Here is a 21,188-nt window from a genome sequence, read left to right as displayed (position 1 = left end):
ATCCTGTCATGCCGCTACTAGATGCCCGCGTAGCACGAGGACAGGCTTGGAGAGGTGGCACAATGGATACAAGTTCATCTGAGACTTTGCAATAAATGTATCTGTAAAATAATGTATGAGAGGTAACATTCCTCCTTACTTGTAGGGGAGGTAGTTCAATAACTCATATAAGTGATATGTTATTAATTGTTCTCAATGCTTTGACCTGAATATTGTCCAGCTGTTTTATTGCAACCTTCCCACATCCATTCCACAAGGGATAGGAATATTCGAGCTGAGAGCGCACATGACATAAATTATAGCTAACTGCTCGTCAGTGAAGAAGGACTCTGTACAATAATCCAATTTTCTTTGAGGCAATTTCGCAAGTGATCCAATGTGAGAGGTCGAACTGAGGGTACTGTGGAGCGAAACACCAAAAATATGAATACTTTAGTGACACAAGTAATGGCTGTACAGAAGGTGCACAAACATGACAATATCTTCCTGTTACTAAGCTAGATATAATTGGTTTTCCGAGCATTTAACATTTAATGAGACCACATTTTTTGTCCCAATTCAGTGATCTTTAAGTTCTGATTTAAGAAAATTGCTGTGTTGAGTTGTGAGTTAAGATATGAAACGTTTGGACGAGTGGTTATGTGTAAAGGAACTGTGAAGCAATGAGTCATCTGGACATGAGTGTATGGGATTTTGGATTACAAACAGATCATTAATGTGAAAGGATCATGGCTGGAGCCAGGACTGATCCGTGTGGCACACTGGTATTAAGTGTGTGAAAATTTTAATATACATTATCTACCTTTACTCTTACCTTCCTATTGCTGAGCTGTGCGGAGTTCTACGGAACAAAAGTTGATAGGTTGTAGCAAAGAGTCTGGATAATAAAGAACTTTGCCATACTCTGTCAAAGGCTTTAGAAATATGAAGGTTTACTGCAAGGGTATCTCCATACTGGTTAATTGACTGATGGATTGTACGATTAATAAGAATGAGTATATCAAAAGCGGATCCCTCGTGTCGAAAACCATACTGTCTGTCAACACTTAAGTTGTTGGATTTAAGATGTTTAACAATGTGCTTATTAATAACAATCACAAATACTTTACCAACAGAAGATGTGATCAGAGGGAGCAGAGGAACTTTTTTCTTCGGAAATGGGGGAATGTTGGCTTCTTTTGCGAGAATTAGGGAATAAAAAAGTAAGTATGCAAAGAACTAAAAAAGTGCGAATGCGTAGTCTAAATAATTTAATTAGAATAGGAGAACCTTCTGCGGAACACTTGTTCAAAACTATAGGAGGAATTTCATCTGGACTTGGAGCTTTGTCATAACAAGGACAAACTCTTTTTTTTTCTTTTTTTACCCTATTGATAGATTATTCATTGAAGTGAGAGTGAGTCATATGATTCTGAGTGTTAATACTATCATCGTGAGCTCTCTCATGCTAACAACAAACGTAGTATTTTATTGCAGCTTAAGACAGACGGTTTTATTCAGATAAGACTGATACAAAAGAACTTAAGAACAAGTCTTAGGTTAATGCCTATTACCCTGTTGAAGCTCCATCAACTGTCGAACTTCAGTCCAGGTCCCTTTTTCCAGTGGTGGGCAGCGGAAACGAAGAAGGACCTTGCACAAGCGCAAAGTGCAATCCACAGTTCACTACCTTGCGCAAGCGCAAGTGCGCAATCTGACAAAAATTTAGCTTGCGCAATGTCGCAAAGGGCAAGCACAAACCATTTGGATATATCTGTGGGAATTACTGTAAAGTATTGAGATAGTTATATAAAATAGCATACTTACTTTTATTTATTATTTTATATTATTTGTAATTTACACAAGTGCGCTATCTAATATTTAGCTTGCGCAATGTCGCTAAGCGATAGCGCAAACTATTTGCATATATTTGTGGGAGTTACTGTATAATATTGAGATATCTAAACAAATTAGCATACTTACTTTTATTTATTATTAATCTATCAATCTATCTATTGCTAGACGCCTAAATCACGTAATGGGTGGCCACTGGCCACAAACAAGCAACAAATCGCCTCCACTTCACCCTGTCCCCCGCCATTTCATTGCCCTGCTCCCAGTTCACATCCCCTTCTCTCATATACTTCTCCACTCCATCCCTCCATCTCATCCTTGGCCTCCCCCTCCCTCTCCTCCCCTTCACCTCACTCACATACACTCTCCTCGTTAGCCTCTCACTCTCCATCCTCTCCATATGACCAAACCACCTCAATGTGTTTCTCCTAACGCTTCCTATCACATCCACATCCACACCACAACACTGCTTCACTTCCTCATTTGTCAGTCTGTCTCTCCATGTAACTCCACATGCTCCTCTCAAATAACTCATTTCCACTGCTCTCACTCTTGACTTCTGTCCCTCCAACAAGAGCAAAGCTTCACTTCCATACATTAGAGTTGGTATCACAATACTGTCATGTAGTAACTTTTTCACTCGTGGGAGTTCAAACAGAGGAGTGAGCGGGCTGCGAGGCGGAGGAACAGAGAAACAAAGGCTGTGATGTTGCCAGTTTTCCTTTTATCTGCATTTTCGCAAGACGTTGTATATAATAATTCAATATAGATATACAATAGCATGTGTAATTCCTTACAAAAGTCATAAAACATATGATTTAAATCAAATATCCACAGGCTAATAAATTATTAGGCTGTGGATATTTGATTTAAATAATGTTTTAATGATTTTTGTTAGGAACTGCATATGCTACTCTCAATAAATAATATATTTTTAATTTATTATTATTTACTAGTAATAATAATTTAAAAATATTAAAATACATTATCTCTGTTGAAACATATTAAGAAATGCTACTACCCTCTGTCCCTCCCGCCTCCCCCCAGCAGAACCCTCGCTACCCGCCCGAGCCTCCCCCATCCATTGTCCAGGCATACGGGAAGCTCCCAAGACCACGTGTCCCTTGGATTGCGCAGTGCGCAATCAACAGAACAGGTGCACAAGGCAGGTGCGCAAGAGCAAATTTAGTTGTGCAAGGGCAACTAAATTTGAGCTTGCGCACCTGCCTTTTCATGTGAGCAAGTGCAATATTGCTCATCGTCTCATGAGGTGTGCAATGCGCAACGATATTCACCAGAGCGCAACGGTGTTCAACTGTGCTTTGTGCAAGTGTCTGCGCACCTGCCCAGCACTGCCTGTTTCAGTACTAGGTATGAACATGGTGAGGTAATGAAGTCCTTGCCCAAGGGACTCAATGGACATCTGGGAATCAACCTTATGTCGTTTTATTTGCTGGCAAGTGTGTTTCCGATTGCCACAGCCACTCCCTACCAACCATGCAGGGCCACACCACAAGCCAGTCAGGTACAGTACAGTCAGAGAATTATCTTATTATTGTTTAGTAGATACAGGCCACAAAATTACAACCCCCAAAGACACTGTTAACATAGGCTAAGCGTTGTATTTATGTGCTAAGTGTTAACAATCGTTTTAAGATATTGCATGTATGAGTAGTTAGTTAAGGTCAGAACCATCATATTACTGTTGAATGAAAAGCAGTTAAGTTCTTCAAGCATAGTCCTTTGCCAGCAGTGCCAGATACCACGTTCCGTCCTTTCAAGTACCATAGATGACTTTACCTCTCTCACTTAAGATTTTTGTTATGTTTTGCTAGTTTTAGAGAGTCTTCAAACAAAACTACGGTGAGAATTACTTCCTTGGCTATACCAGCATGTGCGCCACAGGCTACCCTCACAGCATGTCGGTTTAATGAGAAATTTAGATCTATGATGAAGTTAATACTTGGGTAATCTCAAGTTTTGTTAAAATTCCCAATCATATGAATCTACAACTACTGTAGGAAGTAACGCGAACGGAAATTCATATAACAACACCACCCAGTCAGATTAGGGGTCTCGTCACACTGAAGTCAGATCTGTCAGATGTGCGAGGTGGTATTCCCCTTGGCAATGGAGAGATGGTAACATTGTTTCCTTAGGGTTCAAACGTACATGCTCGAAACATGCATTTAGAAAATGTTTGGGAACATTGGTTTGATCAAGTTCGTGGGTATATGCCAAACACCATTGTCACGGACATGTTCATAGCATTGTTCACACATTATGGTTTTTGCCACGAAGGATCCACCATTGACATACTCAGTCTCCTAACTCATACCATCCATCAATCAATTGACCTACATGGAGAAACTCATGCAATAGCCCTTCATATTTCTAAAGCTTTCGACAGAGTATGGCACTGTTCCCTGCTGTCCAAACTCCCTTGCTATGGACTAATGTCTTTTGTTCCTTTGATTTCTTCATATCTTAGTGACAGGAAAATAAGAGTAAAAGTAGATGCTATATATTCCAATTTTCACTCAGTCAGCGCCGGTGTGCTGCAGGGATCAGTTCTGGTGCCAACCCTATTCCTGGTTCATAGTAATGATCTCTTATCTGTCACCCACAATCCCATCCACTCATATGCAGATGACTCAACACTACATAGTTCATTCACACTTAGACACCCAATTACAAAATCTAATATCTCTACCTCTCAATTCAGTATAGCCATCTCCATAAATCAAGACATATCTACGATCAGTGAATAGGGACTAAACAACCTTGTCTCATTTAATGCTAGTAAAACTAAATATACACAGTTTACTAATAGACAGATATTGCCAGATTCGTACATTACCTTCAGTGCTACCTGTACTAATGTTCCAATCTCCAAAAGTATTGAAATTCTTGGCATCTCACTGAACAATGCCCTCAGCTTGACCTCTCATGTTAGATCACTTGCTAAAACCGCCTCAAAAAAACTTGGATTATTGTACAGAGTCCGTAACTTCTTCACTGACGAGCAGTTAGCTATAATTTATAAGAGTCATGTACGCTCTCAGCTTGAATATTGCTCACCCTTGTGGAATGGATGTGGAGAGGTTGCATTAAAATAAGGAGACAAAATTCAGAACGAAGCTGTTAGAATTATTAACAACCCTGCCATTACAAAGAAACTACCTCCCCTACAAGTAAGAAGGAATGTTGCCTCCCTTGCATTATTTTACAGATATTTTTCTGGCAAATGCTCAGACGAAGTTGTGTCCATGGTGCCACCTCTCCACGCCTTTCCTCGTGCTACACGGGCATCTGGTAGCGCTCATGACTGGAATGTCACTCAGCCATATTGCAAAACTTTTGCCTATCAGAATTTTTTCATTCCCCGAACTGCATCTCTCTGGAACTCATTTCCCCAGAGTTGCTTCCCTCCAAATTACAACCCACAGATGTTCAAATCTAACTGTTACAGATATTTTATGAACAGAGGACACCAGTAATCTGGTGTATGTTTTTTTTTTTGTTTATTCATTTGTTTTTCCTTCCTCCGTTCTGTTATAAAAAAAAAAAAAAAAAAGCATTTTGGCAGCCTTGGTGTGGACGTTCCCAGCACCATATATGAATGTAGCTGGCTGGCTGCTCAACTATACACCACAGATGGTGAGTGGATGTCACCTTAATATTATGAAGTGGGCCAGAGACCAGGAGCTACGATTAATAGAGCTGTTTCACTTCCACCGTGTAGCAGCCGCACCAGACAGTAGAATTTGCTACAGGCATGTGTCTGTTTGGTCTACATATCACCCTCCAACATACTGAAGCAATTGCCACAAACTTTTCCAACGAACATAACTACGGATATGTCTGTAATATGTTTAGCGACAATTTTCTAGTTTGCTGATAGAATGTTTGTAACAATGTGAAGGCACATGAGTCCAGACTCTTAGTGATTTATCTCCTATATTATGTATATAAATATTAAGTATCGACATAATATTATGCCAAACATATCACTGAGGATAAGGGGCTACAAACCCTTCTATGCCAGTTGCGATGTGAGCGATACTTAGACTAAGATTGTTCGTTCGAGTGTAGGTAAAACTGGAATAAGAACACTGTGCTTAATTGGGTCGCATTTCTGTCACATGCAGACAAACTATATCTGCAGAACACGGCCCAATGAAATAGGGTGTTCTTGGCACTACTTTTACGCTGACCAACAAGATCACAAGATTTGCATCAGAGTATATAAGAGTCAATTTCTGAGTGGGCTTGGATATTTAGCAACAACTCTTCATATTCAACTTATTTTGCATATTACACCTCAGTATTATCTTGTTTGTTATTCATCACATTCAGTCGATGTTTAAGAGTCAAAAGTTACGCTGAGATGTGTTAACCAAAATCAATCGCTAAGGCAGAAGTAACAGGAAGTCTCCCGTGCCATTTAAAGTAAAGCCTTTTTCAGCATTAAAAACAATATACAAGAGGACATTAAGGTGTAATACATAAAGAAAATCGCTATGTAAAGTGTGATACGAAGACTCCTTTACGACTTACTCTATCACCCATGTCCGATTTACACCTGTGTTCGGAGGCGCTAAGAAACTGTGAAGCCAGTATTGGCCGGGTTGGGAAATGTGATAAATATAATGTGTCAGGCAGGATGTTCAGTGTGGTGTATGTATAGCGCTCCTCCACCACTCCACTGACAGATTTCTCGTATGTTACGGGGACGGCTCAGTCAGCGTTATCAATGTCAGTTCTGCATCATTCACTCACTTATACTCCCACTGTCCCACCTAGGCCAGCACCAGAAGACAATGCATTATCAATGTCTATTCTCCACTATTTAGTTATTTCCTGTTCCCACACCTGCAGGCTAAGCCGTGTTATCAGAATCAATCCTGCATCATTTAGCCATTTCCTGTTGCCACTGCCACACCCATGGCCACACCAGCCGTCCCCGAAACACACAAGCTAACGCCAGGTGAGTTTCTAGTGAAGTGGTATTTATGGAGCGGCCAGTACGGTAGTTGTGTGGGCTCAACGGATGCCTCCGTGTACAGAGCTAAGGCTTCTGCTACAACTGGGCCTGGTGGAAGAATGTGCCAACTGCCAAGTGTTTGACACTAAACTGTGAGAAATATGACCAGAGATTTAACAACACCTGACACGTAAGCCTGAGTGGATGCTGCTTCTTTCTTACTTGTATTTAACCCTTTCACTGCCATGACCTCTTGTTATGTTTTTTTCTTGCTGTCACCTGGTGCTGGAGAGGGACGCCTTCACGTGGTGGCACTGATGTTACTGGAAGGCGTCGCTACCCGATTATACAGCAGTCCAACTCCCTCCCTGTCGCTCGAAGGGGATGGTGACTTGCAGGAAAAGATCATCTTCAACCTGCAGTCCACCTGGTTCACGTCCAAGCGAGCCAGGAGTTGCAACTGTACAGTCACAAATGCCACAACCCGACAATTTTACCTGCTACTGCTCGGCCAGAGAGACCATGGTTACTCAACAACAACAACAACAACAACAACAGCAACAATAACTCAGCTTAGGGCAGTGGTTCTCAACTCGTTTCAGGCCATGGACCACCAGCCCAATTAAAAAAAAAATATCCTGGACCATTTCATTTTTAAGTAATGATAAATAAAGCATAGACAACAAACATTTTGGTTAGAAATATATTTCTTACAAACAGAATTTCGAGAAATGATATAAAATAGTAGACAGCTGGCATTTTGGTCTGAAATATATTTCTTCCAAACATAATTTCCAGGAAATACATGAGTACTTCTCTAACATTTTGCTGTGAAATTTATTTCTAACAAACAGAATTTTGAAATTATGTAGGAGTATACAACTAACATTTTTCTTTGCAACCAGACTTTTTGGTTTTCTTCACACTGACAAGCTTTTCAGTGTTAGGAGTGGTATTTGATAATACACAATGAATATCGCTTTCCACTGCAAGCCGATTCCTCTGTTTGGACTTACTGTGCAACAAACATGAAAATCTGCTCTCACACATGGAAGTTGATGCAAATGGCAGAAGACATCTGACTGCACGTGTTGACAGATTTGGGTAAGTACCAGTCATACTTAAATAATCAACAGGAATAATACAATAAAATGAATGGCCAATTATTTATTTTGATAAAATTTTTCGTACTGAATTTTCAATAAATTAAAAAATATATGCACCAATCTCCAGTTTATTACCAAATATAGTGAACGTCCTGTGGACCACCCAAAAAGTCATCATGGATCACCAGTTGAGAACCACTGGCTTAGGGGGAACTAATCGAAGTGAAGGAGTTGATGGAGGCTGTATTTTATCTCCTCAGTCGGAGAAATCCACGAGCGAAACATTTGTAGAAACAGGCAACATATTTTTAAAATGTCCTCCGAGTCAAGGGTTTTATCAAGAAAAAAACCCACAGAAAGTGGGTTTACTATACCCACAGAAAGTACTTTCAAACTGAGGTAAAATACTGCCAATACGTACACCATTCCCACCGAGTGCTTGGCAATGGCTGAGTGGAGAACAGGTGAATCAGGAATTGTTACGCTAGAAATGGTAACTTCACTAACCCTCTCACGACCGGACCAATTCTAGTAGCCTTATATTTTATTCTAGCTGACAACAGGCATTATTAATCAGGTATGTGAATTACAGGAGACTGAAAAGAATTACTACCGTCACCTTTAACCCTCTTGCTCTCGTCTGATTATTTAGTTCGGAGTGAGTCACAGGAGCCAGAGAAACTTGGTAGTAGTAGTAGTAGTAGTAGCACTAGTAGTAGTTGTAGTAGTAGTAGTAGCAGCATCAGCAACGGCAGTACAAGCATTGGTAGTAGCAGCAGTAATGGTAACAATGGTAGTTGGAATGGTAGTAGTCGTTGTAATAGTAGTAGTAGTAGTAGTAGTAGTTGTAGCAGCAGCAGCAGTAGCAGCAGCAGCAGCAGCAGTAGTAGTAGTAGTAGTAGTAGTAGTAGTAGTAGTAGTAGTAGCAGCAGCAGCAGCAGCAGCAGCAGCAGCAGCAGCAGCAGCAGCAGCAGCAGTAGTAGTAGTAGTAGCAGCAGTAGTAGTAGTAGTAGTAGTAGCTGCATCAACAGCAGCAGCAGCTGTACAAGTAGTGATAGTAGCAGCAATAATGGTAGTAATGGTAGCTGGAATGGTAGTAGTCGTTGTAATAGTAGTAGTAGTAGTAGTAGTAGTAGTAGTAGCAGCAGCAGCAGCTGCAGCAGCAGCAGCAGCAGTAGTAATAGTAGTAGTAGTAGTAGTAGTAGTAGTAGTAGTAGTAGTAGTAGTAGCAGCAGCAGCAGCAGCAGCAGCAGCAGCAGCAGTAGTAGTAATAGTAGTAATAGTAGTAGTAGTAATTATAGCAGCAGTAGTAATGGTAGTGGCAGTAGTAATAGCATTAACAGTAGTACATTTTGTCGGAATAGCAGATTACTAGGGTTGGGGTGACAGCTTTGCTTTACGAGCTACACAAAAGTTCTAATCCTGTACAGGGCACTACCGGTTTTACTGTAGTGTAATTGGCTGCCAGAATTGTTGACCGTTTCCTTCCTTTAAAATTTAATGTTCTAGACGGCAGAAATCTACTGGAGTCTTGGACTCCTTGGCCAACGCCGCGAAGGGTCTGATAAGGACCGGCTGGGTTTACAAAATGAAGACTTGTGACATGTTGGTAAATAGAGGGAACCGAAATTGTGACTGAATCTATATACCTCGTTGCAACAAGAGAAAAAAACATAAATGTTTCAAGGGAGAGGAGAGTAGGGTGACTGAAGGAAGAAAAGAGACTGTTGCTATGAAAGCCTTCATCAGAAACAGAAATATGAGTGTGGGGTCTGCAAGAAGACTGCATGAAGGTGTGTAAGTGCCTGCATAAATATATAGGCATGTGACGTTGGCATGGCTATCTATCTCTATCTATTCTATCTATATACCTAGGCTGCTTCCCCCAAGGAAAGGGAGGTAGCCGAGACAGGACGACTCACTCTCCATTTACTCATCCATTCAAACACATTCATTCGCATCTTAGCCCCAAAGGGGAGAACGGACAGATCCTCACCGCATCACACCGCACAAGGGTCAACTGCGCAATGCAATCAGTGACATCCGCAGCAGGGCCCGACAGCAGAACTGGTTTACCCCTGCCACATCATAACAGACCCATCCCCTTACCCGCACCTGACCTGACTAGCTGATCAGACCAAATGCGGGAGAATATCCCCTCAGGGCTGCGTCATCACTTATTCATTCACAATTTCTCTCCATTTATTTCTGTCATGCACAGCCACTCTTCCTTGCTCAACAGACATCCCTCTCGCATCCAGCGCTCTCTTCACACTGTCCATCCATCCTATTCGTGGTCTCCCTCTCAGCCTTACACCTCTCACATCAGATCTAGTTATCTTTTTCACCAATCGCTCATTATCCATTCTCTCCATATGCCCAAACCATTGCAACACCCTCTGCTCAACTCTACCAGCCATCTCCCGAAAAACTCCAGTTCTCCTTCGCACTTCATCATTTCGCACTCGATCCATACGAGTAACTCCACACATACTCCTCAGACATCTCATCTCCATTACATTCAAACTTTTCCTCTCTGCTACATCCACATTCCATGTTTCAGCCCCATATAATGCAGTCGGTACCACAACACCCTCATACAGCCTTCTCTTTACATCCATTCTAAGCGTACGACATTTAAACACTTTTTTCATTCCTCCCAGCACCTTTCCTACTTCATTTATTCTAAACTTCACTTCTCCATCTATTCTTCCATCCACAGCAACATGTGACCCTAGATATTTAAAACAATCTACCTCCTCAAGCAACTCACCATTCAAAACTATATTCATCCCCCTACCATCTATCAACCTCGTACACTTCATCACTTTACTCTTATTCTCATTTACTTTCAATTTCCTCCTTTCACACACCCTTCCAAACTCCTCTACCAACTGTCTCAATCTCTCCTCTGAATCAGTCACCAGTGCAGTATCATCTGCAAACAGCAGCTGCTTCAGATTCCACTCTCCTCCATCAACATTTACCAGACTCAGACCACCTAAAACTCTTGCATTCACCTCCCTTACAACACCATCCATGTAAATATTAAACAACCAAGGCGACATCACACATCCCTGTCGCAGCCCCACTCTCACGGGAAACCAATCACTCACAGCATTTCCCACTCTTACACACGCTCTACTATTTACATAAAAACTTTTCACCCCTTTTAGTAACCTACCATCAAGTCCATACAATCTTAAAACAGTCCACAAAGCCTCCCTATGAATTCTATCATACGCTTTCTCTAAATCCATAAATGCCCAAAACACATCCTTGCCTTTCGCTAAATACTTTTCACACACTTGTCTCACAGTAAACACCTGATCAACGCATCCCCTCCCTTTCCTAAAGCCACACTGCTCATCACTAATCACTCCCTCTGTACCCTCTCTAACTCTCATAATTAACACTCTACCATACACTTTACCTACAACACTCAACAGACTTATACCCCTAAAGCTAGTACATTCATACTTATCACCCTTGCCTTTATACAACGGGACCACACAAGCACTTGCCCAGTCAATTGGCACCATACCTTTCTCAAAGCACACATTCAACAATCTTACTAACCAGTCAACAATAGTCACTCCACCACCCTTCAGGCATTCCACAGCACACCCATCCATACCTGCAGCTTTCCCTGTTTTCATATCCTTTACTGCCTTCTCCACTTCTTCCTTGGTGATCAAAGAATCATTCAACTCTCCCAACACATTTATTCCTTGCACCCTTCCATCCGCCACAATCTCAGCCACCCTTTCCTCCTCTACATTTAACAATCTTTCAAAATACTCTGCCCATCTCTTCCTTACTGCATCCATCTCAATTAACATCCTTCCATCCTCTGCTTTTACTCGTTCTTCCTTCCCAGACTCTCCCTTTCGCACCCTTTTCACCTCCTTCCAAAACATTTTCTTATTCTGTTGAAAATTTTCTGTCAGCCGCCTACCCCACCTCTCATCTGCTGCCACTTTAGCATCACGCACAGCCCTTCTCGCTCTATTCCTCTTTTCCTTATACCTTTCATATGACATCTCATCCTTCCTCTGCAGCCACACTTCATATGCCCTTCTCTTCTCAGCCACAGCCATACTTACTTCCTCACACCACCATTCACTTCCTTTTCTTACACCACCACCCACACGTCTCACACCACACACCTCTTCTGCATGCCCCACCACAGCACTCTTAAACAACTGCCATTCCTCCTCCACGCTGCCATTTTCCCGATCTTTCACTGCGTTCCACTCATCTTTCAATTTCTCCTGATACTCTATCTTTTTCTCTCTTTTATCCAACTCACTCACTTTCAAAACCTCCCTGCCACACCTAACCCTCATAGCTCTCATCCATCTCTTACCTACTCTTAACTTTCCCTCCACCAGGTAGTGGTCAGACATACCTCTACCCTCCCCTCTCAGAACTCTCACATCCAACAATCTTCCTTTTACATTCCTAGACACAACCACATAGTCCATCAAAGCTCTATCAACAACCCTTCCACCCTCTTGTCTGACTCATGTATAAACAGTGTATTTCCAATCACCATCTCTCGCTCAACACACATCGCTATCATTCGTTCCCCATTTTAATTTCTTCCAGGCACACCATGCATACCAACTACACCTTCAACTGCTACATTTCCCACTCTAGCATTCAGATCTCCCATCATTACCACATTCGTTTCACTCAAAGCTAACACATCCAACTTTCTTCTCACAAACATTCTCCCAATCTCCTCCCTTTTAGCCTCAATTGTACTACATCCACGCACATTCATAGACCCAATCTTCAGGGTACGGGGATAACTCCATCTCCCATCCCTTTCTCTGGCCTGTCTCTTTTTAGGAACTAAAAAACAGAGGAGGGGGTCCCTAGTCCCCTCACCCCGCCCCTTTTAGTCGCCTTTTACGACACGCAGGGAATACGGTGGCAGTATTCTTCCTAACACAACCTGGCTGCAGAGTAGTAGTACCACCCCATAGTGTGGCCAGGTTGTGTCCCCCCCGCCACAGGGGGGTGTTAAAAGTCAAAATGAAAAGCAGTGGAAATGACATTATTAGGGAATTTGTGTGGAGCGAGTAAATATGACAAAATAAGAAACAATGTGATTCACGGGTCGTGTGAAGTAAAGATATGTGTTTATTATTTGGTTAAAGCAGTGTGCTTAGACGGTTTTAACATATGGGGAGAATAGATAACAACAGGTTGTGAAGCGAGCATATGTGAATCTGAAGGTGGGAGGCGTCGTGCCTCAAGAACGTGGCTAGACATAGTAAATACCTGTGTGAGAACGAAAGATATGGTACATGATGAGGCAACGGAATTGACAGTTTGTTAGATGAGGTATGTAGGCAGCAGCCCATGACACGGATTTGGCACTCCTTTTTTACCTGGTAGTCATCTAATTGACTGACGAGTGTATGTGATGCGCATTTTTTAAGCCAAGAACGAAATATAAGCAGATGGGTAGGCCTATGGAATGGATCCAGGATGCTGGAGGATGAAAGATGAGTGAAATCCAGTGTGGCCCATTTCACTAACCATGCTGGTGATGGCTCTCCCACCATATGCTTTTTTCTGTTCTTGTTTCTGGATCCTACTTCACTCCATTTTTAGGTGGGCAGCAGAGTCAGAGTTATGATGATGATTAAGAAAATAAAAACATGAACAAGAAAGTGGAAAAGAGCAAGATGAATACCTGCTAACCTTTTGAAGAACATGAAGTCATTATCCTTTTTTCATCTCCAAACATTTTCATTCTGTTAAAAAAAAAAAAAAAAAAAAAAGAACATCTTCCACTAACTTTCACCAAGGAGGCTCTTCCCGAAATAGATTTCTTCGATTTCTCCACACTATGGTTACGGTTTGACTATCCTGTCAATCTCTGACATATTTAATTGTCGGTGCTGTTTACCTCTCCCCTCTTTATACTGACTATACAAATTCTTTTCACTAACGTCTGAAGTAGAACACATCCTCTCCATTTTACCCTGCTCACAAATCTTTGTTTCAGATACCCTACAAAAATTCACTACCACCTTTGGCTCTCCTCTCCTTTCACTGATCCACCTGTTGAACAAATCAGCATCTCTCCTATCCTAAATGACCTGGAGCAGATTTTACAGCGCCCTACCCATATCCCTGACAGCACTGGAGCGCCAGTAAACTCGATATCTATCGTACAAATAATTCTTTTCCCAACGCTGTCACACTATTTTTTTCTCTCCGTCTGGCTTGTCTAATCACAATCCTATTTTCGAAACTTATCCTTTCGCACTAGGACGAGTAAAGGTTATGACCCCACCTGAAAATCTGCGTCACTGACATTACGGCGTTCCTGGTTGGAACACTTTCAGGCAGGATTTCTTTGACTTTCCCTGGAATAGACATTGATTCCATGGTCGACAGCCATCTGAATGTGTTCAGTGTCTTATAGAGGTTATTCTCTCAGGCATGAAAACATAATTTGCTTGTTCCTACCCTGTGACTAATAAAAAAAAAAAAATGTGTTTAATCACCCATGTTCACATGCAATCCACAACACGGACGTGGCTGTCATGTTTGGCGACGCCAACTGATCCCTGAATGACGTGGAGTTTATATTTCTGTCCAGAATCATGTTAAATCTATTCATCTTCTTAAAAAGTATCCATGCTAAATCCAGTGATTTCTCCAAATCAAACTCCCCCCGCTCATTAAGACACAAAACCACTCTAACAATTTTACTTCTTTCTCTTACCTTTTCCCTCTTCTTTATCACTCAGATGGCTCTGTTACTATTCAGTACTCTGATAAAGGTAAACTCTGCTCAAATCTTCCCACTAACAGTTCAAAACGATTTCAGTTGTGTTCCTCATACCATACCCTCTCTGACTTCCTGATGCCTGCAGTAAAAATGTCTTTCCATGATGTACACATTTTGCCTTCTCTGCTGTCATTACTAATGAGACGTACGGAATTAACGGGTCGCTGTTGCTCTTTTTAACACAATGTTCTCAGGTACCTCGAAGTGATTCGATCTTCATTTATATCCTTTTGCAGGTTTCCAACCTTCGATTTTTCCCTTTCTCTGCACAAACAAGCCCACCGACACCTTAATTTGTTAGAGCACCCAACCCAGCCGTACCACCAGCTCCAACACAACCCAAAAGGTGTCCTGTGTTTTGGACATAACCCTCAGACACACGCCAGATGCATACTATATGAGCTTAAGACACCTAATACATACCCCAAAAGCACACCAGACACACCACCAATACCCCCATTCCCTCAACACACAACCTCTAAGAATGATGTTTATAATACTCCACGATTGGCTCTTGGCAGATTTCATCCTTCAAAAATGTAGAGTGACTGAGTGAGTGAATGGCACAGTTAGGGACATACACTGGATTTGGCGCCCCATCGAGTGTGGCAAAAATAGCCTGATGGCACCAAGAATAAGAAATAATAAATCCCTCAGGGTCAAATGAAATAAAGGAAACGTCTGGTGTATTTTTCCGTGGGGGCTGGTCGGAGTTTCGGCCTCATCCAGTTTTCTGCCTCTTGAATTTTGGCCTTTGACCTGCGTCAGTCTTTATCCCCTTCATATATTTTCCTCCTCCACTTCACCGACTTCTCCACCATTTTCACTTTCCTTTCTTTTCTTTCCTTTAATTTCTTTTCATATTCCTCGCTTGTTATGTATTACTCTTTGGTTTTTCATCCATTCTCTGTCTCTCTTTCATTCTGTCTTATTAACTTTCATTTCTTCATTACCTCCTCGTTCTCTCCCTTTAGTCTTTGCTGAAATATTTTCATTCACCTCTTTATCTCTTCATCCACTTTATTTTCTTTTACATTTACTCCCGAGTCTTTCTCTTCATTCATCACTCAATTTTTCTCTTCATTCATCAATCGTTCTTTCACTTCACCATCGTCTCCTTATCCACTTCTCATTCCTTCTCTACATCCCTCCATCCACTTCTCATTCTTTTCTAAATCTCTTGATCCATCACTCATTCTTTCTCCACATTTCTTCATTCACTTCTCATTCTTTCCCTTTCTTAACAGATCATCCAATTCGCATATTCTCTACATCTTTTCATCCACTGCTCATTTATTCCGTACAGTTTTCATCCACTTCTTGATATTTTTCTTCATCCACTAATTCTTTGTCCTCAGCTTCATCTCTTTATTCATTCCTCATTCTTCCTCCATTACTAAGTACTTCCCTTCACCCATCACTCATCCTTTCTTAATTGTCAATTCTTCCCCCACCTCTCATTCCTTCTTTACATCTCTTCATTCACCTGCCATCATCTACCGGCTTGTGTCCATCTCCCTCATCCCACATTTCTCGATGGTGGAAGGTCTTATCTTTCTCCCAGAGCAGTAAAAATAATACTGAGCTTTACTCATTAGTTCCAGCTATTAGCCAATTCCCACTGAAGATCTTGGCGTCCAGTTAGAAACATAAATACTGCATCACTTAATTACGATAAACAAGGGGAGAGTGGACGATGACTCTCGGAATCCGGTGATACAGTCTTCGGAATCTATAAACCTTCTCAGAATACTATATACGAGTTCCACAATTATATGGATGTTCTTGTCCACAGCTGCACTCATAGGTCATATCCTTCGTCTTCGTCTAGGATCTACCCTGTGTAAATAGATGTTGTAAAATTAGTGGCGTGAGTGTAATAGTGGAATATTTTAATTAATCTCCCAAGAAGTAAAGCAGGGGTAAATGCATGGGTGTGACAGATAAAGGAAACGGTATAGTGAGCTGGAATTGTGATGGGTCATGAAAGTATACCCTGTGAAAATGGCTATTGTAAGATTAATGGTTAGAGTGCATTAAAGGTTTAATTTCAAGATTTTCACCACCACCACCAACAACAACAACAACAACAATACTTGTAGCTCGCGTTGCCTTCATTTCCCTGGTCTTGCAACTCAAGTAAATAAAGGAACACAGAACACGACAACCAACACTTGATCCAACTCTCAATTATATCCAGGACTGACATTCAATTATCCTCTACAGTTTTTTGGCGTATATTACTGCATTACTTGGCTACCACCACAAGATTTTATTAAGTTTAGGGGAAACCATTTATACTGAAGGGTTAAATGCAATCAGGATATAACCTCTCCAGTGTGAAAAATGTATACGAAGTTTAATGGAATTGTCTGGAGATGGCAAGAAAAACAATGAAAATAGGCCATCACCTTGAAGTGGATCACTGCAATGATAGTAACATTTGCAACACCAGGCTCATCTGCAAGTGAACCCAATGGACTGTAGGCGGAAGTTGCCCCCTTTATTCAGTCCATCCTTCTACTGGGAGACAGGGACGTGAGGGACGTTTGTTTAACCAGAAAGCAGAGCAGCTCTGTTATGTTAGTGCTGCCTCATGAGGGCGTCCCTTCCAAGCACCGAAAGGGTCCATGATATCTATAGGGAGCGATCGACACGCAAGGAATTCAATCAACGTAATTACACAAATAAATGGGATAAAAATTTTATGTCACACCCACAGCGTTTTACTTTAGAACTGGCTCCGATGATTTACATGACTGTATTCACTGAACATGGTTACATTAAACCTGTTCAGAATATATCAGTACACATACAAAAAGGAATAAGCACACACACACACACACACACACACACACACACACACACACACACACGAGCATATACTCACTGTCCTCGAGGCCACTGAGGGGCACGTGCGTGGGTGTGGTGAGTGTTGGCAGGATCACCACAACCGCTACGGCCACCACACACGTCATTTTTACCACCAGTCTTGATGCCGAGGCCACGAAGGATTGCATTAACCACTGAGCCCCACTATGGTCACCACACACGCCATCAACACCACCAGTACCTTGTGTCTTGATGCTGAGGCCAAGAAGGATGACTTTAAGCCTCTGATGTCTTTTTCACCTGTGTTTTTTTTTTTTCTTGTCTCTTTCTTGCTATTTTATTCTTCGCTGATAACTTTTCGAAATAGAGGGGTTAGATACTGGCTTAGTAAACCCCTTCAGTCGAGGGTTAATGCCTATTGACAATACGAGGGTCATTTAGGCAGATAATCAGTTTAAGTTTCAGTCTTCTAGAAATCTCACAACTTTCTATGTTACATCCTGATATCCATTTATAATGCTGGGTTAACAAGGAAGAGGGGGAAACATACATTGTCCAAGATTCTGATCATCCCGAGAATCTAACTCGGGTTCTTCCGGTTACGAGCAGGACGTCTTCTAATGCACGATGCTCTTTTTAAGTATCCCCCAACACACTTCCGACCTGTTCGTCTTTCCTTACTGTTCACCCTTCCAGTCCTGTATCGTCTCTCGCCAGTATTCTGTCCCCTAAACACACACAGACAACAGTATTTCACCTTCTGAAACTTTCGCTTCTCTGTTCAGTTTCACACCACTGCTACTTACTGGAAAAACGACTTCCATCAGCAGGGTATCTATATATTGCAGGAGTGTATTCAAGAATGGCCGCGACAAAAATGCCACCAGGCTCCTCTTCCAGCACTTATCTTCCTTAACGGCACATACCTCCTGCGGATCCAAGCAGCTTTCCCTTATATCTGCTTCCACCTTATCTTTCTTTAGTTAGTGTATGCGTACCGACTGCACAAGAATTATTAAGGTACAACTGGCTTAATTATCCGAGAGGGAGGTTCTAACTTTACCACTTCCACTACCTCCCTTCATACTTTATCCTTCCAATTCACTTCACATATAAACCTCCAACATTCTATTTTTGTTGCCTCCTTGTTTCACCCTTATATTTCTGAAGACAGCCAGCCACTCATGTTCTAACCTCACACTTTTGTGCTTGGTTCATCCAGTTGTTTCACCTATGTTTTTCTTTAAGGATTTTCTCTAGTTGCTCCTAACTCCTCACTCTGCCTTTCAATACAATACTTACTGTACAGAGGCCCGTTTGGCGCGTCGTATCACAGCGTTATCACTATTTTTTTTTTTTTTTGGTAATTTTAGACGCGTAATTTATTTAAAAATACATATCGAAGGAACATTAATAGCAATTAGACTGGATAATATTTTAACTGCCAATTTATTTGGGGCCCACTTAAGCTTTACTGTTCACTCCAAAACTCTTAAGAGCCATCTTTATTTCGCTGATCAGTTGCGTTATCAGTGCATTCACTGGTAAGGATGTGGTGACACCCCAGCTCACTCACTGTCCATGCATTCTTTTCAACCACTTTGTTGATTAACAGCGTAACTGTAGGTTCGAGGAATACTGGATTCTGTCTTAAAAAATACTCTGGTTCTTTTCGCCCAATAAAATAAGTTGTGCTGCTGTTATTACATTCGACCTTCTTGGTAATTAATTGTATGAAGTAATGTTTCATTCTTAACAATCCTTATAACCATTGTCAGACTGTAAGAAACGAAAGTGTTCACAAACAGGATCCAGTGATATCCACTGCAGGCTCACAAGAAACAGCCTCAGATTAGGGTGAGGGAGAGGAGAGAGAGATACTCACCCTCCAACCTGTCCAGCCACCGGGCCAACACTGGATGCTGACGGCAGCTGCTGCCCCAACGGGCCCACACTCACGCTGCCTCTGACCAGCCACACACCACTGTCGGGAGAAACTATCGTACGCCACTATGGTCCAGGGAAAAGTAATTATGTGTTCTTTGCGTTTCATATACCTTTATAATATGCTTGAGGAAAAGTAATACTGAACTCTAAGGAATATACACACAAAATAAATAAATTCAAAGGAATATATATATAAAAAAAATAGCCCATATATCACGTCACCATGTTCCAATGAGAGGCAGGTAGAACCACTTGATACCTGACCTGGGGAAAGGTAAAATTCCCTCTGAACATATTCGTCCCTGGATGTTTCCGTCAGTAACAAGAATCCCCCCCCCCTCCAACTTATTCTTCTTAGATATATTCCTCTGAACGTATTATCTTCGGACATATTCCCCCTGGACGCAATCCCCTTGGACATATTCCCTCCCTGTACAAATTCCCTCTAGACTTTTTCCTCAGGACAGATTTTCACCGGATATATTCCCCTGGGTAATTTCTCTTTGGACATATTCCCCATGGATATAGTCCTCAATGGACATATTCCCTATTCCCCCAGGATATTGTCCTGCTGGATATATTCCTTCGTGGTATATTCACCTGGTGGCTGTGTCAGTGGTGGTGTCTGCATCCCCAGGCTCATCTGAACGTGAACCCAGTGAACTGCAAACCAAAGCTGGCTTTGTTCTGCAGTCCACCATCCTTCTGTCTGGGGACAGAGAGGAGACTGAGGGACAACTGTGTAGCTGGGCACCTCCATCGTCCAGTTATGGTGCCGCCACCTGAAAGCTTCATTGCGAAAGAAAACAACTTGTATACATGCCACTGTCATTAAAGAGGTTCTGGAGAAGGACGACTTCATGTGGCGGCACCGATATAACTGAGCTGCTTCACTGCCTGCTTATATAAATGTCTTTCAACCCCTTCCCCTTTCCTAGAAAGGGGGGCGGAGAGTTGCCGCAGGAGGACAACAATGTCAGCCTCAGTCCACTTGGTTCTCGTTAAGATGAGCCTAGAGTTGCCACACTACTACTATTGCCACTGATGAAATTTCGCTCAGAACCTGTGTGAGCTCGTGCAATGAGAGAAAAGTCCATTAAGAGGACTATCCGGCGTCAGTATGATAGCGTTCACAACTGAAGGAACGAAGACTGCTTGGGGAACTTCAAGTGACTGAAGGGCGTAGTAACCACCCATTATCCTTTGTGATATACGACTGTGGCCACAGCCTTTACGAAACAAGGAGATGGTTTGTCTGGGGGTAATTAGTCAGTGGGAAATGTCTATAGGGAGAGGTAGGTGTTTTACACTGTCGGTAGAAGAAAACATCCCTTTGTAAGTGTACAGACATTTGCTAAGTGAACTGTGATAATCAATGACAAAATACAGAAACGATCGCTTTAACTGCACGAACGGCCATTAAAGCAGACAATTATTATTGCCAAAGTCTAACCTTCCCCTTGAATGCGACACACAACAATCGTATTTACATCCTGGTCCCAAATTGTACAGGTGCGTTAACAGGTACACCCACGAGCAAAAGTTCGTCGACAGTCCCTGCCATGCATATATTTCCAAACATAGCCCATAAAGGGCGCAACGCTCGTCCACCAGAGTAAGAGAGAAGGGAGGAGACGGAAAGGGGGAGAGGGAGGAAGGCAACGAG

At 41.9% G+C, this 21,188-nt stretch overlaps 1 protein-coding gene across 1 annotated transcript in view; it reads right to left on the bottom strand.

Moving 5' to 3' along the window:
• Nucleotides 1-20,317, bottom strand: part of LOC145408653 (uncharacterized) — a 198,893-nt gene extending 178,576 nt beyond the window's left edge. The window contains exons 1-3 of the mRNA XM_080279336.1: nucleotides 20,172-20,317; nucleotides 19,461-19,559; nucleotides 17,634-17,830 (exon numbers count right to left, since the gene is read on the bottom strand). Of these exons, the coding sequence (XP_080135462.1) occupies nucleotides 17,634-17,830; nucleotides 19,461-19,559; nucleotides 20,172-20,317 (442 nt within the window). The remainder of the gene's footprint in view (nucleotides 1-17,633; nucleotides 17,831-19,460; nucleotides 19,560-20,171) is intronic.
• Between the last annotated feature and the right edge of the window lie 871 nt (nucleotides 20,318-21,188).

This window comes from Coenobita brevimanus, chromosome 78, assembly GCF_032717465.1.
Source record: "Coenobita brevimanus isolate Jiangsu-jjx chromosome 78, ASM3271746v2, whole genome shotgun sequence".
Classification (NCBI taxonomy): domain Eukaryota; kingdom Metazoa; phylum Arthropoda; class Malacostraca; order Decapoda; family Coenobitidae; genus Coenobita; species Coenobita brevimanus.
Note: the sequence above shows the minus strand (reverse complement) of the source record. Positions and strands in the feature narration are given on the sequence as shown.